The sequence below is a fragment of the Platalea leucorodia genome (genome assembly GCF_965183815.1).
Source record: "Platalea leucorodia genome assembly, chromosome: 6".
In the NCBI taxonomy this organism is placed as follows: domain Eukaryota; kingdom Metazoa; phylum Chordata; class Aves; order Pelecaniformes; family Threskiornithidae; genus Platalea; species Platalea leucorodia.
Window position 1 is genome coordinate 43072544 of NC_138828.1, and position 17237 is coordinate 43089780.

The 17237-nt window shown below is 36.6% G+C and overlaps 1 protein-coding gene across 3 annotated transcripts in view; it reads left to right on the forward strand.

Annotated features, from left to right (window-relative positions):
• The window catches only part of TLL1 (tolloid like 1), a gene marked incomplete at its 5' end in the record, with an annotated part of 139947 nt that overhangs the window by 111343 nt on the left and 11367 nt on the right, over positions 1 to 17237 (forward strand). For 2 of the 3 annotated variants that reach the window (XM_082314947.1, XM_082314948.1), the window contains 5 exons: positions 1371 to 1496; positions 4453 to 4613; positions 7518 to 7698; positions 14048 to 14173; positions 15603 to 15730. In XM_082314947.1, the coding sequence (XP_082171073.1) occupies positions 1371 to 1496; positions 4453 to 4613; positions 7518 to 7698; positions 14048 to 14173; positions 15603 to 15730 (722 nt within the window). Of the gene's footprint in view, positions 1 to 1370; positions 1497 to 4452; positions 4614 to 7517; positions 7699 to 11363; positions 11484 to 14047; positions 14174 to 15602; positions 15731 to 17237 lie in introns of all 3 variants that reach the window. The other variant, XM_082314946.1, reaches the window with a different exon arrangement.

Consider the following 17237-nt stretch of genomic DNA (forward strand, 5'->3'; position numbering starts at 1 on the left):
ACTAATATCAGTTCTGTACTGTCTCCAGCATATTTTTACCTGGTCATACAATTTTATCAAAACAAAACAGTAGAGGTATTTGAATCTCCTTGTAAAATATGTCCAAACAATGAAGGAACATATTCAGTGCAACTTCCTACTCTCTTCAGGTTCAAATAATCAGCTTAGTTTTGAAACACCTTTGAAACATATCTAATCTTGTAAAAAATGGCTTTTTTGACATTGTGTTATCAAATATAAAGTTAAATAGTATAATCACGAATGGGTTAAGGTTTTCTGTTAAGGTTTTTTAATGGGTTTTCTGTTAAGGTTTTTTTCTTTTGTCTAAATATTGTGGTTTTTTCTAATCTGTTTGCTGCATTAGGCAGCTTTAGCAATTTATCATTTTCTGTGAGCAAGAAAAACAAAACAAAACAAAACAAAACAGCTGAGAAATCATAGTGACCAATGGCGTCACAGTCTCCCTCCAGTTTTGGGGGGGGGGGTGTGTGTGTGATACAACTGCAGCTATACCTGCAGCATTTGGTGCATGGGGACTGTGTAATTCCTATCCTGTGCTGCCCACGTCAGAGTGAAAGCCACTAGCAGGAGTGTGGCCATGGTGACATTAAAAATACAGCTCACACCACTAGGAGAACCTTTTTGCTCTTTTGAAAAGCCACAAGCTGGGTCTTTTCTCACCCTAACTCTTCGTTTTCACTGTAGACAATTATAACCTTGAAGGCTGTAGACATGAGACCGGGAGCTCTGTTTTATTTCTAAGAAATTGCTTGTCCTGGTGTAAGGAAACAATATTTCAACATCTGAGGAATATTTTAACAATGAATCTCATGGGTATAATTCAGAGCTAGTAGAGATAATACATTATTCCTTTCCCTCCCCCATCCCTGATGCATCTTGTTCCCGTTAATATCAGTAGAATGAAAACCTGGGATTTGAGGATTCTGTTAATCTGTTTTTGAGTATGAATTCAGGATAATGCACAAATTGATTCTGTGGGAGATAAAGTGCCCTTCAAGTGACCCTGCTGTGGATTTTCAGTCTTTCTTTCAATACTTTATACAACCTTTAGATTATGGCCACCTGAATTATTGTATGCTGCCCACAAAGTGCTTATAAATTAGGTCTGCAGCTGTCAGTAGGTATTGTTGTAAGAAAACCCACCTAAACCCCACAAAGGACAAATTTTTATTTTCTCCATTATAGGTCTCCTTAGCATTTGAAAATCCTCTAGTCAGCAACCACAGTGTGTTATGTAGTGCATCTTATAATGGCATGCATACAGCTTTCTGAGTTAATATTGATCCAGTAATTACAGCTGAGGAAGGTAATTATTTAACATGTTTTTACATTCTTCCCTGTCTTGGCAGAGGAAGATGAATGTGCCAAACCTGACAATGGTGGCTGTGAGCAGCGCTGTGTAAATACTCTGGGCAGTTACCAGTGCGCCTGTGATCCTGGTTATGAACTTGGTCCTGACAAAAAGAGTTGTGAAGGTACAGTGCGTTGCTTTGTTATGGGCTCTTAAAGCTCGCAGAGTGCCCTTGCTTGAATGAAATGCTATACCTTTCATATGCTCTGTCCTAGCAGTGTGAGATCTGTAGAATCCAACTTGGAAAACCAGTGCTCCCTTTTAAGTAGTGGTGCCAGAGCAATGTTTGTCCACAGAATTCATCTTCATCCAATGTCTGCCACTGATTTATCTTTACAGGTTTTGCTGTTAGTCGATTGGGACGATGCAAAGCAGGACTTTGTACCTTCCCAAACCACTTACTACATTATTCATACTCATTAAAGCAAAGTCTCCCACCATGCATAAGGAGACAATTATCAGCAGAGCAATGTGCCACTGTCTCAGAATTGTATATTTAATGAACCTATGACCATCTCTGACTGGGGTGTGACTGGGAAGCTGGCAGGTTTGAAGAGAAGTCTTCTTTATTCTAGCTCAAAGCTCAGAGAAATCTTCCCCACTCCCAGTCAGATTGTGGACTTTTCTTGCTGGAAACAAATTCTACTTTTTAGGCTAAGCAAAGCATGTTCAAATAATCTTTTGGAGAATTAAAAACCTGATAAGTGGAAGTCTGTGTAAATATAGGATTGGACTGAGATAAGTTTTGCATTCTATATGTATTTCGTAACAAAGGAAAGAAGCAAAAGCTCTTGATCATTATGCACCAATTATTGTTTGATTTTTATTCATAAACACCAATAAATTCAGGAATAGCACAAATTATTCTTATCTCAGTTCATCTGTTTGCATAGCGAATGGATTTTGAAAATTGGAGTGCTCGGAGTTATGTTTTTCTTCTGATGTGATTCACTGGTGTCTCTTTTTTTCCCAATTTCCCGGCTTTAATTCACGATTTGTCACAATTTAGGGTAGTTTTGCTTAGTTTCTTTGCACTTTTTGTTCTTTTGCTTTTGGTTCTGTGAGGTTGATTTTGTTTGTTTGTTTGATGTGTATTTGTGTAAGGTGGTGGTAGTCCTAGACTACAATCATGTTAGGCTGTGGCTCTCATCAAGCTGATTGGTTTTTTGGCTGTTTCCTCCCCCCTTTCCCCAACTTTAATAGTGAGCACATTTGAAAAACAATTTATTTAGATGTCTACATATTAGGCAGTATGCAGAAAGCAAGGTTAATCTAAGGGGGGGCCATGAAGACAGAGGTTTCATCTCTGGGCCTTTGATCATCAGCCCAAATTTATATAAGGAATTTGATTTAGTCTGCCTGCTGACCTAAGTCAGAATATTAGGGGAGATTACCAGTCTTTCAGAAAACTCTTCCCTCTGCCTCTGAAAAATAAAGAAGGAATACCTCCCTGGCACCCAAACAGAAAAACAACTCTGGCAACAGAAGTCACTCAAAGTAGTGCAGTGCAGCATGGAACAAAACCCCTGAGTTATCCTTAAAAGCGTATATGCATTTGTTCCATGTGGCATAGCACTCACTGTATATAGATACTACTTGGGCCTGCTGATACAGTGAGCATCACGTATTTGTTATAGTTGGGGAATTTGAAGGGTGACCTAGTTGTATTAATTCACACATGATGCCAGAGTAGAAGCCTCTAACTCAGAAACTCTGCCCAATGCTTCACTGCAGTGTTGACATGCACAGAAAATTGCTTCGTGGTCATCTAATCCAAATCTCCCCTGCTGGCAGCGTATTAGAAAGCTTTAAAAAGCTTTAAAGTATTTCCACATTTCTGACCATTGCCTCAAGAAACAATGGAGTGCCGTTGAAAAGCAGAAATTGAAAATTGAAAAGTAGTTGTCCTGACCCAGATGGGATCATTTGGGGGTACAGCTTGTGTCACCTCAGTGCAGCCTCTAAACCTGTGCCTGGTCTTTTTTTACACACTGAGTTGTGACCCAGGGTCTTAGTCCCCCCACCCTGGTCAGATTACCTTTACTTGTATACCAAGAAGTCTTCTGCATGGAAAGCCAGGTGCCAGGAAGACTGGTACATATATAGGTTGGCCAAATGAGCCCTGACACAGAAACTGGAGAGTTCTCTCAGGTATGTTAGATGAAGTAGCTGTAGTGTGTGAGACCATCAGCTAGACAGGAATAGCCAGTTTTTAAAGCATTCAGTGTTAGCAGAGAGCAGTTGGAAGAAGGTGAAGCTTCCCGCCCCACCCCAGCTCTTTAGAAAGAGATTTGTGGATGATTTCCAGTGCTGTCACAGTGCTGTAATGGTATCAATGCAGCAGTGTGTGATCAAGAACCCCTGCAAATCCCATTTCTTTCCTTTAAAAAAAAAAAAAAATCCATAGATGGAAAAGATTAATGTGTTTATCCTTTGCGATCTGAACTGCATTCACATAGTACAGTATTGTTCTGTTGTGTGGAGGTGACTATTCAGCAAATATTTGGAAATAATAGGTGTTTTCTCTATTACTTGAACATCTATACTTCAGCAAATGTAATTGTGACTGAAGAGTACGTGACTTCTATCCCAAAGAAGTGACTCTATCTAGTAGGTTATGGGAGACATATACAGCTATATGAACTGAGACAAATAGTGCTGATTCTGGATCAATAACCAAGGAGAGAAGCTGGGGAAATGCGAAGCGCATCCTAAGTAGTCCGTCTGTCAGAAGAGGAGTAGTCAAGGTCCTGGGGAGGGCGGTGAGGTCAGAGGAATTGCATGGGAAAGGCTGTGAGAGAATAACCAGAGTCTCTGGAGGGAAGGGAAAAGAATGAATATGATAACGCCTTGTGTACTCCTGAAACTTATCTCTGTCCACAAACCTGCAAGCTGTTGAAGATAGGGGCTGTCTCTTTCTCTTTGTTTGCACCAGGCATGATAAAACAAGATTCTGATTAGTCTGTCTGGGCATTACAGCAGTATAAGTAATGAGAGGACTGAATCTTCTCAGTGTGCTTCTGTTTATAGTAAACCACAGTTTCAGTCAAGAAATGATGTTCTCCCTTTTAATTTTACAGCTGCTTGCGGAGGACTCCTGACAAAGCTAAATGGGACTATAACCACACCAGGGTGGCCCAAAGAGTATCCTCCAAACAAAAACTGTGTGTGGCAGGTGGTTGCCCCGACGCAATACCGAATTTCAATGAAGTTTGAGTTTTTTGAGTTAGAAGGGAATGAAGTAAGTAACTGTGAACAAAGAGCTGCACAATCTGTTACACACTAAACAGTTTCATGAGAGTTCAAAAATATTGTCTTATAAAACTCTTGCTTGACTGTTCATATGCTGACAATAACCATAGATATTCTTGTTTTCATTTTGGGACTGTTTCTGGACTCTTTCAAAACAAACATGGAGAGAATAGCTCTCTTTTACATATCATCTAAATGTATATGTATTACAAGAAATTTAAAAGAAATGTTCTCTGCTGAGTCTCAGCTGACTTTTTTTATCAACAAAGTAAAACAGAGCAAATGGCTGAGGTATATTGGAAAGAATTCAAGAGAAGAAAATCTGGAGAAACCAAATCATCTTTACAGACTATGACTACAAAGAATACACATAAGCTGTGGTTAGTGATGGAGCGAGGGAGCATTTCAACCATTTACAAGTATCTCACGGAGGGGAATATTTTAAAAGGAGCAGCGCCAGAAATAAGGCACAATAGAACAACAGCAGTGTTTGAGACCTGGAGGCATAGGGTATCTTGTCCCCAGGTAGGGGAGAGGGGCAGAGCAGGGCCCTCCATGTGGTAAGGGCTGCTCCCTATAGCTTTAAACAATGTGGTGGTGGCTGCAGTGTTTTGTTGGATGCGAATCATAAAATATGGGTTTCAACATCAACTTTTCAGCCTCTGTTCTGCTTCCTAGGCACTGTGCTGTCATACCATTGAGTTCCCTTGCCATGCTCTTGCCATAAGGTGCTGTAGCCATCGAGTTTATCTGGATATTCTTCACATGGTGTTAAGAACACAAATCCCAGGACATTATTTCTGACTAAAAACATTTGTAGCAACATATTTTCTATGAGGATAGGCCATGTTTTGGGCATAAGATCTGAAGTGGCAAAATCTAGAGTTTAATTTATAACTAAGAAACAACCCAGCCATGGCTTCTCCAAATTATCTCAAAATTATTTGCAGAGGCAGCAGTGTGAGATTTTTTTTATTTTTAGTTATTTGGGGTGTTTTCTAAAGTCCATGAAATTCTAGCTTTTAATGATTTATATGTTACAGTCATGTCCTGTTATAATTATTACAAGAACCACAAAAGGTGTAATAAAAACTTATAAATCCCAAAGAATTAAGATTTAATTACCATTTGAACAAATCATAAAACATTTTTTCTGCACTTTCTTGGTACTTAAGCCAGATTTTCAAGGAAGACACCTGGGATGTAATGAAGTTAAATCAGTTTTCTAAGGTCATACAAGACACATAACTTAAGCAGAAAAATATATTCATAATGTTTTTCAACATTTAGAACTTTGGTTTGATCCTCTCCTGCGCTACTAAATCTCAGCTTTATACTATTATATAGCAGTACTAACAATGGTACCTGTGAAAATCAGAAGAAACATATAATACCTGGAATGTTCTAATATATTGTCTGAGTGCAGACATAAAATGTACACAGTTAGCAAATGTTCTAAATTTTTTTTTTGCTATAGCAAGATTTTTTTACATTTACATTTTACAATTTTAATTTTACATTTAACTTGTAATTTTTTTAAATATAGTGTAGTATGAAGGAAGTTAGACCTATCTGAAATTATATTTCATTTCTAATCTAAAGCTATGAAACTATCAAAACTCACCACTGATGTATTGTTGAAATTGCTGGGATTTGTTAACATTCTGAGCTACATTTGAAAATCACATGCATTAATATGAATTTATCTTACAATTAATATAAATCAGCATGTGGCAATAACTCATGTTTTATGAATCTTTGTGTTCTTTATATTGTATAGAAATAGTTTCAACTTAATTAATCACTTTCCAACTCTGCAACATATGAAAATTGTTCCAGTAACAACAAAATTTTAATCTACAGATGAAATTACAGAATGTATTATATTAAAAACAATTGGAAATGCTGAGAATCATTTAATATTTTGTAGGGAGAGAGAGCAACAAAGGCCAAAACATCCTTTTCTATAGTTTCCCTCCAGCTGCCCTGACACTTCTTTTTTGACCAGAAACTGCAATTTATCAAATACAACTTGGATTTAAAGGACAATCTAAACTCTGTATGAATCCTTCTGGCCACTGTTTTCTCTTAAGCTATTAATTGCAGACAACTGGGACATTTTTTGATTAAATGATTGATAGTTGAGCATAAGAAGCTTAGAAGTTTTTGGGTAGAAGGCTTTAGGTTGACCAAGGGATTATGCATTGAAAGTATTATCATGAGTAGCAGGCCTTGCATAAGGCTTTTTTATTACGTTATTTTACTTTATTTTTAACCTTTTAATTAAAATTATATGCATAAGCCTTCCAAATTATAGCTATCCTACTGTTAAAGAAAGGTGTATGGTTTTAATAGTGCAGATTTATATATTTGTAAATAAAAGAATATGTCTTAAATACATATGGTAAAAACTTATCTTGTAAGCTTCTAAGTGATTTTTTTCTTTTTTTTTTTAAATCTATGAGATGCAAGCAGTAGAAAGTTTGTATGTTCTGTGTATGTGGTTTATAGCACAAAGACAGGTATAATTTTTAGGGTAAATATTTCTAGATTTTAGTCTAATGTCACTGGAATTTTTACTTTTTAGATTAAATGGAAAAGTTACTAAGCATCTTGAAAGTTAGATACCAAACACAGATTAGTATCTATCAAAATATAGTTTTGAATGTATTCCATAGTATAGCTATGGCTTAGTGACCTTAAAATATTTTTACACAAAATCAGTGAACGTTTGTAAGCATTTACAAATCTTTTCAGAGTCAGGGAAATGTGAAAAAAAAGATATGATTAATCTATTATTAAGAAGCACATACCAATCAGAGTTCTTGCATTTGAAAACAACTTCATGCTTTTCTTTTGGTTAGCCAAAAAAAGTTTTTCTTTCTTTTCTCAGGTTTGCAAATATGATTATGTGGAGATTCGTAGTGGCCTTTCTTCTGATTCTAAACTACATGGTAAATTCTGCGGTACAGAAGTGCCTGAAGTTATCACCTCTCAGTACAACAACATGCGAATTGAGTTCAGATCTGACAACACTGTGTCAAAAAAAGGCTTCAAGGCACACTTCTTCTCAGGTATAGAAAATCACACTTGTGTACCTGTGAGCATACACTGACTAGGGGGAGTGAAGGCAAATGAACTTTCTGAGATACAGAGGAAAAAAGCAAATTTACTAAGTGCTTTTAAATTTCAATTAGATTTCTTTTATCCCAAGTTTTGTTGCTATTTTTTCAAATCCCAGTTGTAATGTGATATGAATTACTTACAGTGTACACTTGTGTTTTTTTTCACTCAGGTCTCTCAATATAATGCATTAGTTATGAAATTACCACTTTGTGCTACAACATTTGTTTAACATTATGGGTACTTTCTTGCCAAACTTTGCACTTCTTAATGTTTTGCAGAAGAACAGAATTTAAGACTTTACTCTTGCAAAAATGCGCAGCTTTTTAGTTATGAGTGTAACTTCACTGAGGCAGATCAAAGCGATGGAAGTTTATATCATCTGAGGACATGTATTGTTGAATAAATTTAGACACGAGTGAAGCTGAAGATGTGAGGAAATATTTGCACAACAGTGATCTCTACAATTACCCATGGAGACTAGATTATAATAATCTGGCTGTGGCAGGATACCACCTGGTGTTAGTAGTGGAATTTTGCTTAGTGTTTTTCTTGTGTGTTTACACACACACATATGCATAGGATGTTATCTTGTGTAAAACAACACAACAAAACAGTCCCATCCACCCACTCTCCAAACTGGAAATCATCCAGAAGCATTTGGGATTTGAGTACTGCCCCAAGTTTTTTGATAGCAGTTAAGAATCTGAATCTGGAGAATCCTGATTATGTTTAGCATGTAGCAAAATGTATTACCAGGCACTGTTGTTAGTGTTTGTTTGCTAAAATATTTTATCGCAGCTGAAATGAAAATGGTATTTCATTGGTTAGCTTTACTCAAGACAAACAGTTTAGACTTTCAATGTTTTCTCATTATGACTACTGTCATGTTTTTCTTAAGCAATTATGAAAGATGAAAAAAAGTGTTTCATGTCATACAAAGAAATTAACAAACATCTCCTATAAAGCATATTATTTTTTCTAGTAATCACATTTCTCTGGTCATAGTCTTTCAGATCCATCTTTACATATAGTAGCACTTTTTACTTTTAAATTTATATTTTACATTGGTAACAAGCTTTCAAGGTTTACTCACTATTTGTAGTAAATACATATATGCACACAACTGAACTTCCTCCTAGAAACACACAACTAGTCATTTCATGTTGGCCTAGTAGTGCCAGTAGGAATTGTCACATATTTTGACTTTTTACAAGAATAAATATTGATATGTTCCAGTTCTAAAAATAGCCTGCAAATTAAGTTTGTTATGTGTTTTCAGGATCTATACAGCTATGCCACATAAGACTGGCAATGATAGCTTTGTAATTTGTGTAAGCTCTGTAGTTCAGAAGTTGTGTTTTGTGGACACACTGAACATTTATACATTTGTAGTCAGTTAAATTTTGGTTTTATTTAACGTGATAGTTCATTTTCACAGATTTATTTATTTAGTTAGTTAGTTAAGTGATTGTTTAAATGTTCTATTAATATTATGAGTGGGTTCTAGGAAGAAATCTGGCCAATGTTATACGTTGGGAAAAGACTAGACTATAATTCATGGAGTTCAAAGCATCAGGTTGTAATCCTTCAGAAACATTATTGTCTTTTTCAATTCTGAATGAAATGTTCTTCCCTTTCCCTGCACAGGTGAAAACAGGGCTTTCCTGGTAATTTAAAAGATATATGTTTTAAATGACGCCATTGATCACTAGAATAAATTAGTCAGGGATAAGTCTGAACTAATATGTCTTTTAATGAATAGAAATGTGTGATGTGTCCTGGATATAGTATACATTTAATCCTCTTCAAAGAAATATAGGTTGATATAAATAGTCTTTGAGTCTGTAAGCATACAAATTTACTGAATGCTTCATAATGCATTTCTGCTATAAACTTTTCTCTCATTTCATATGAGTTCAGATACTTTGTATTTTATTTTTATTCTTTTCAGTTCTCTTCCAGTTGTTATAATTTCTAGCAGATTCTATTCTTCTACATTACCTGGCTTTCCCCTTTTGACAATATTTCCTGATCAAAACAGAAACTTTATACTGCTTGAGACAAATCAAACTTTTGAACTTAGTATCTAAAAGAGGTTGTCATCTCTGAATAATTCATCAGACAAAACTCTCATGGCTGTCAGAAAACACTATACCTTTCTTACCCCTGAATTCCTTAATATGGACATAATATGCTATTGGCCTGTCAATGAAGAATGAACTTAAGACTTCAAGTATTTTGCCTTTAGGAGTTGATAGCTGATCACTGTTCAGCTGATGAAGTGGGGTTTTTTGCCTATTTATATGCTTGTCTTCAGAATACACTACTTTTAGAATGATATCTGTGGAGAAATACTTAGTGGTAGTGTCTAAGATACTTGCTTGAAGGCATTTATCAGTTTTATTAATTAAAACAGAATAGAAATATTTGTAAGCATTTAATTATCAAGACATACATAATGAAAAAAATCAGTAATGAGTAAAACACAACATCTTGCAGTCTATTCAACCGTAAAGGGCATATGTAATGCTCAGCCAGAGAGACAGGTGCATAAGTCAGATTAGTTTGAAGAACAGGAACTGTAATGTGTTCCACAAAGCACAGCCAAAGAACTTTTTTTGCAACTCTTATGGTGGTGAATTCTGCACCCACGGCTACAGTTGAGAAAGCATGGCCCAGCTCCAGCTCAGATGACAGAAAGCAGTTTTTGGGTGGTTGGAACCCGCTGTGATAAACTGTGAAAGCAAACAGTGACATAGGGCAACAAATGACCTGCATTAGGAAGGTGTTTATGTTGATATAAGACAACATGTAATTACATTTTTGGCTGTGAAATGGTGTTAACAGCCAGACAGGTGCTACTGAAAAGTGAGAAAAACTTTTTTTTCAACATTCTGTAAAATTTACATTTGATGGGACAGTTCTGAAGAAAGCTCAGTTGGGAGCTGTTGCAGGGATCAGGCTAATCTCCAGAGACACTCTTCTATATTTATAATCAAGTTTCTCGGATAAAGAGAGGAAACTAGGGAGTCATGATATATTACTTTTTTAAAACTTTTATTATTAAAACTTTTTGGAATTGGATATTAGGCTTCTAAACTAAAAGCGTCCAGTAATTAGGTTTATACTTTCTCCCCCTCTCTTTCTCTTTTGCTCTTGTCAAAAGACCTGTTGCAGTCTGCTGGGCCTATAAGACCAGAGGAGTGTAAAATAACTCAATGAATTTACTCTAGGGAGGGAAAAAGATAACAATAATATTTTTCTGTTTTTCTGTGATGTTTCCAAGAAGATAGCTTAATAATTTCTTTAAATCAGTCTTTGTGTAGTGATATGATTAATACCCAGTGATAATATGTCACTAAACTGCTTCCATTTATTGTGAATTTCAGAGTAACTTCAGTGTTTTAAATAAATATGATTCTTTGCATGATCATTCAAAACATACATGGTGTTTGATGCAATATAGAAATGAGGTTTGTTGGGACATTTTTTCTTGGGTGATGATTCACTGAGCAGTTAAAAAGAGAAAGCTAGAATGTTTCTAGCCTTGAGCAAAACTGTTTTGGAGCACAAACTCATCTCTGGTGCCATCCTGGTACATTTTTTTCCACAGACAAGAAAGCTGGCTGCAAAGAGAAAATTTTTGTTTTTGAATCTTGCAAGGACTTGATACAGGTCCCTTCAGGCCGAGTACGTATTATTCACAGACTGGTGGCCTCTGAGGGTCTCAGAGGTACGACCATTTGTCCTCTGAATGATTCAATCTAACATTTTGTTGAGAATGGATCTTTCCCTGTTCTGAGTACTGATATGAGAAAAGAAAGAAAGTATCCATTCAAAATGGGGAGCCTCATTTCCATCTGTCAGCATAACAAATGGCTTTGTTTTTACATGGCAAAACATTTGTTCCTATAACTAATATGGACTAATTTTTTTCATGAATTTTGAAACTGGGCAATCAATTTGACAGAAAGTCTGTTCTGAATTATGAAGTGTGAGGAAGGCTTGTTCAACAGTTGCATCCTTGATTAACCACGTACAAGTAATTATTGTGTTCAAATATGTTCCAAAGCTTCTCCTTTCTACCTTCTGTCCATTGTTTTGTCTCTGAGGAGGTCCAACATGGGACTGTTTGCTTATGTACTTGTCTCTTAAGAGGTTGTTTTACAGAATATAAGCTTATTTAATGTTAAAATACTTTTCAGTATTTTCACAGAGTTTGGTGGAAGATGAAAATGGACAGTGCTTTTATTTAGAGTTTGTGTACCTACTCTGTACTTGAAAGCCTAACTTGAATGCATTTTGAGCTTGCCTTCCATTTATTTTGTTATTTTGGTAGAAAACTACAAACTAATGCTTAGGTGGGGAAATATTGAAGAGTTTTGTTCATATTATATCTAATTTCTCATTTGCTTGTTACTATTCTTCACTTGCAACATGGAATTAATTTATGATACTGCTTGTTTTTACAAAGATGAAAGATTAAAACTTTTATTTGAAATTAAATAGATTTACTACCCCAGTTTGGGACTTGCATTGCAAGGTGCATAAACAGTGATTAGTGGAACTTTTATGCTTCTTTCATCATCAAAATGACAACTAGTATAAACCTTTGGATGTATGATTCTGAGAGCTACCTATGTTTTCAACTGTTTTGTAACCTTCAAATCTGTTCACATCTGTAGAAAGCTTCCAAAAACTTTCAGTGCAAACAGATTTGAGATTTACAGGAAAAATGCAGTGGATGCTTGGGTTTGACTTGCATAATTTTTTTATAAATGTACATTATCATCATGTATTATAAGTAGAAGCTGATTTTTATGGAAAGAACTGCAAGTCGACAGGTCAAGTGTTGCATACATTTTGGCAGATAAAGCTGATGTGTATGCAATTATAATGCAAACTTCCTTTATTGTGTTACTGAATATAAGCATCTGCAAAGGCAGGGAAAAAATACATAAGACACAAAAAAGGAGACTTAAATTATCCATAGTGGCTTGTAATCTATAGAAATTCTTACTGTGACTACTAAAGTCTGAAACATCGCATGTTACCTTGTTTGGAGATAACGCTCATTGCTGTTTTCCAAGGTACATGAGGCTGAAGGGGATGCATGCTCTGCATTCCAGCCCTGCAACAACTGGTCCTCTGGGGTGGCCACAATTTCTTTACTCTTTTTGGTCCTCTCTTTTGCATGTTGAAATAACACAGTTTGGAAGATACAGTTTTTTAATGTGTGTGTGTTTATATATATATTTATATAAGTATATATTTTTGTATCTCAGGATTTATATGTATGTGTCTATACACATATCTAGGTATATACATGTGCATACATATATACATGCATGCGTATATATCTGCATGTGTCAAGAGCAGTCTGCCTCTTAAATGGACCAGCCTCACCTAAAATGACAACAGCTGAATGACATAGAAGGGTGGCAGCTGAGGCCTCTTGCTAGAATGACAGCCTGTTAATCTAGTTTGGCTTTTTTCCATGCAATGAATTTGTAGCTGTTTAACGCAGGTCATATTTCCTCCCCTACTCTCTGCTTTACTTCTAACACACTAAAAGCTCTTTTAAAGGATTATATGTTAATAAACAGAACTGCATGCTATATTGTAGATCTCCTTGAAATAATTAATGCCAGTTTCTTTTGGATGTTTTTCAATGAAATGTTTTTCTTTTTGTGATATTCTGTAATGTCCAGATTTATTAAAAGTAAAGCACACTGTCACTCTGCTGGGGGAAAAAAAAATCAACTTATTAAAAAAGTTTATGTTAAATCCTTCTTTTCTTACGTGTTTAACGTGCAGAGCTTGAAACCTTGTTTGGCCTACATGTTCTTTTCAACATACCACCATTAAATTGTGGAATTTGCATAAAGTTGGAATGCTTTATGTGTTGTCCATAAATTACACTCCTGTTGTTTACTAAAATAAAGCTTTGGAGGAGATATTTATGAAATTTTACTAGCTAGACCACTTGCAAGAGTAAACGCTGGTAACTGTCTTATCTCCTTTGATATAGCTTGTTTTGCTAGTGTTCCTCTCCCCTAGGAACAACCCCTCACTCCTAGAAAGATGAGACAGACTATTTGTGCCAAGGTGCAAGGTTGCAGGCTGAGAAATGAGTGGCTAGAATTAAGGTACCATGAAACTTCCATACCAAGAAGAGTGACTGTGCCTTAGTTTATCCTTTTCTGGACTCAAACACTGTGCTAAACCTTTTTCTTTTTGGTAACGAGGACTACTGCTAGCTGTGATGCTCACACAACCTTGATGTGTATTTCTTAGACAAGGATGAATGTTCGAAGGACAATGGTGGCTGCCAGCATGAGTGCATCAACACAGTAGGAAGCTACGTTTGCCAGTGCCGAAATGGATTTGTGCTACACGAAAACAAGCATGACTGCAAGGAGGGTAAGTAGTAAGGCATTTGAATGGTTGATTATGCAACTATCTTACAGAAAGATCTCTGCAGCTCTCCTTCTAAGGAAAAGAAAGAAAAAAAAAAGATCTTGGTAATGGGGGCTTAGACATTTGGGCTTAAATACTCCCCCACGTCCTCTTTCCTGTCCCCTTCATCCCCAGCATTTATGTGTGACTGAGTTTGAGGTCCACAGGAATGCAGTTTGGAAAACTTGGGATCATTGGCAGGCAGTGCTACTTTTAATAGTGCTGTAAAGTGTAGAACATTTAAAGCTGTGATAGAGTATTTATCTAATGCTGTATTAAGCACAGGGGTAGAGTTTCTGGAGAGAAGCTTGGTAAAGTTGTCATTTGCTCCTATCAGTAGCAGTTAGTTTCCTCGCAGCCAGGTTGAAACTGTATCTGCCCTTTCTGGGCTTATTTTAGGGGACATATTCAGACAATCTAAATTCCAGTCAAGTCCCTATGTATCTTTCTTCCTATTTGCTGTCTCAAGGTGCGGCTGCCTCCAAGAAAGCAGTAGGCTTTGGGGCTTAAGTAGAATTTAGATTATCTGCAAATGAACCTCAAGCGTGCAATATCATGTGAGCTACTGTAATTTCTCAAGGCTGTATTCTAGCATGGATTTAATTTGCAAGTAAAGATGCGCCCTTTGTGAATCACTTGCATTATCACTGCTGTTGGAATGATACTTGTCTGCTCTAAAAGATTCCTGTTGAGTAATTCTCTCATATATATGGAGCAATTTGAGATTGTCAAAAAAACTAAATACAAAAATGAAGCTGGTTTCTTTCTTGCCTTTAAGTTTTAGTTCTTTGTATTTATTCACAGAGATGCACTTCTGGTGATTCAGTTATGATGTGAATGACGAAGCTGTTCTTGGTACATACTCACATAGTCTTAGCTGTTCTCTAGTTGTATACATATCCCTAGGTTTATGTGGTTCCCTAGGTCATGTGGTTTAGGAATCAAAATGACAGCTCTGTAGCTGCAGTATGAAAATTAGCGAGAGGAGAGAAAAATTAAATTGCTCAAGAAGTATCATTGGAAGTTGGAGTAGCAAGATTTCTCATATGGATTTTCGTACTTATTTCTATGTAGAATGGGGGGAATAGCAAACTATTCAATTAAATTTTAATACTTATGCATATTCCTTTACAATATTTTTTCCAAAAAAAAAGCCATCCAGTGTAAACAACAGTGTATGTTTCACAACAATCAATAAACAAGGGTGCTGGGTTAATTGCCATAAAGTGTTTGCCAAAAGGGAAAAACATGATTGTGCACACTGAAGAGCATGTGTAGCTGTTTTCCTAAAGATCCTTTCCATTCAGCGGGTCCCCTGACAAAAAAGAGTACTTTTCTGGCTACCTCTGAATGCAGACCCCCAGACTAACCGATGCTATCACTGTTGGCACAGCTGAGTGTGAACAGAAGATCCACAGTCCCAATGGCATCATCACGAGTCCCAATTGGCCCGACAAGTATCCCAGTCGAAAGGAGTGCACGTGGGAAATCAGTGCCACCCCCGGGCAGAGGGTTAAATTGGTGAGTTTCTGCCTACTCTTCCTTTCTATCTTTTCTTCCACCAAACCTGCTTCTCAAATAACTACTCAACAATACGAAACTGTTACTAAACTTTATTATCAGTTTGCAGCCCAGAGGTAAGCTGTTTTAAAAATCTGCTGACTCCTGTCCATTCCTGGCCAACTGGGGCTATTCAATATCAAAGAGCTGTGAATTTAAGTTTGTGGTGATTGTAAGTACTCTGGGCAGCAAAGGGCAGGAGGAATACTTTTCTCCTGTCAGACTTTACTATATCATTGTTGCGATTCATAAAATTTGCACAAAGTTTTGACAAATATGGCAGAGGCCATTTACACAAACTTCAATATATAGAATAAGAAAAATTAGAAGTTATGAACAGTCCTCTCCACACACCTTTTCCATTTCTGCTATTTTTTGAGGAGAAAAAGAAGATACAAAACCCAAGAATCTGGACTTCTCATTTAAAAGTGGCTCCAAATTTTAACATAAGTAGAAGAGCAGCCTGAGTGAGTTAAGCGACCCTTGTGTCCAGCTGGCTGAGGACAGTGCTGGTGGCTGAGGACAGTGCTGGTGGCTGAGGACAGGCTAGCAGGGCTTAGGGAGCTTTGCAGATCTGCTGAGGTTATTTAGCCTCTGTACAAAGCTGAAGGCACGAACCTGCCCAGGGGGCTTTTCTGCTTTGAGATCAGCCCCAGCGTTCCTTCAGCCAGAGTACTCAGGGGACAGCCACAACAAAAGCTGGCCTTACATATTTTAAAATCTGATAAATTGATTTAACAATTGTTTTGGAGAAAATAAACTTAAGAAGAGAGATGTGCCTGCTTCAGAGAGGTAGAAGCAATGGCCAATATTGATGCAGGGATGAAAGGGATATATACTGTCATCTCATAACTCCTGACCTTAGCCAAAACCATAACCCCTGTTACTGGTGCTGATGTGGGATCATGTGTTGATCCCTGTTCCCTAGAAATAAAATGGTTAAACTGTTCTGGGGGATGTGGAGGTTGCAGAAAATGAGTGGTGTTCATGCTCTCTCCATTCAAAGGGTGAAAAACACATTTTTGATTCAGGCGACCTTCCTTCTGCCACTTCTGAGCAAGCCTTCTTCATCCTGTCTGAATAAACCAAAGTCAGCCAGGCATAGGCATGTTACCATAAAAGCTTTTTCAGTACTTTTAACCTCAGCAGGCAAAATTCCAGCATTCAGATTTCTTCAGTGAAATATCACATGGTCTGTTTCAAAAGAAAAGTTTTTTAAATTGGCTTCTGACAATGAAATTGGAAAAATCAGACAGAATTTTACTAGATAAAATTTTCAAAAATACCTCCATGATTTGGAGTCTGAAATTCACTTTTCTGTGCAAGCCAGTAGAGTCAACCTACCAAATTCTGTGTGTATAATATCTTTTAAGTCTGTCTAGTACAGCAAGATGCCATACCAGTAATATTAATAATATTAATACAATACTTCCACTATGAATAAATATTTTTTCTTGGACTTTCAGAC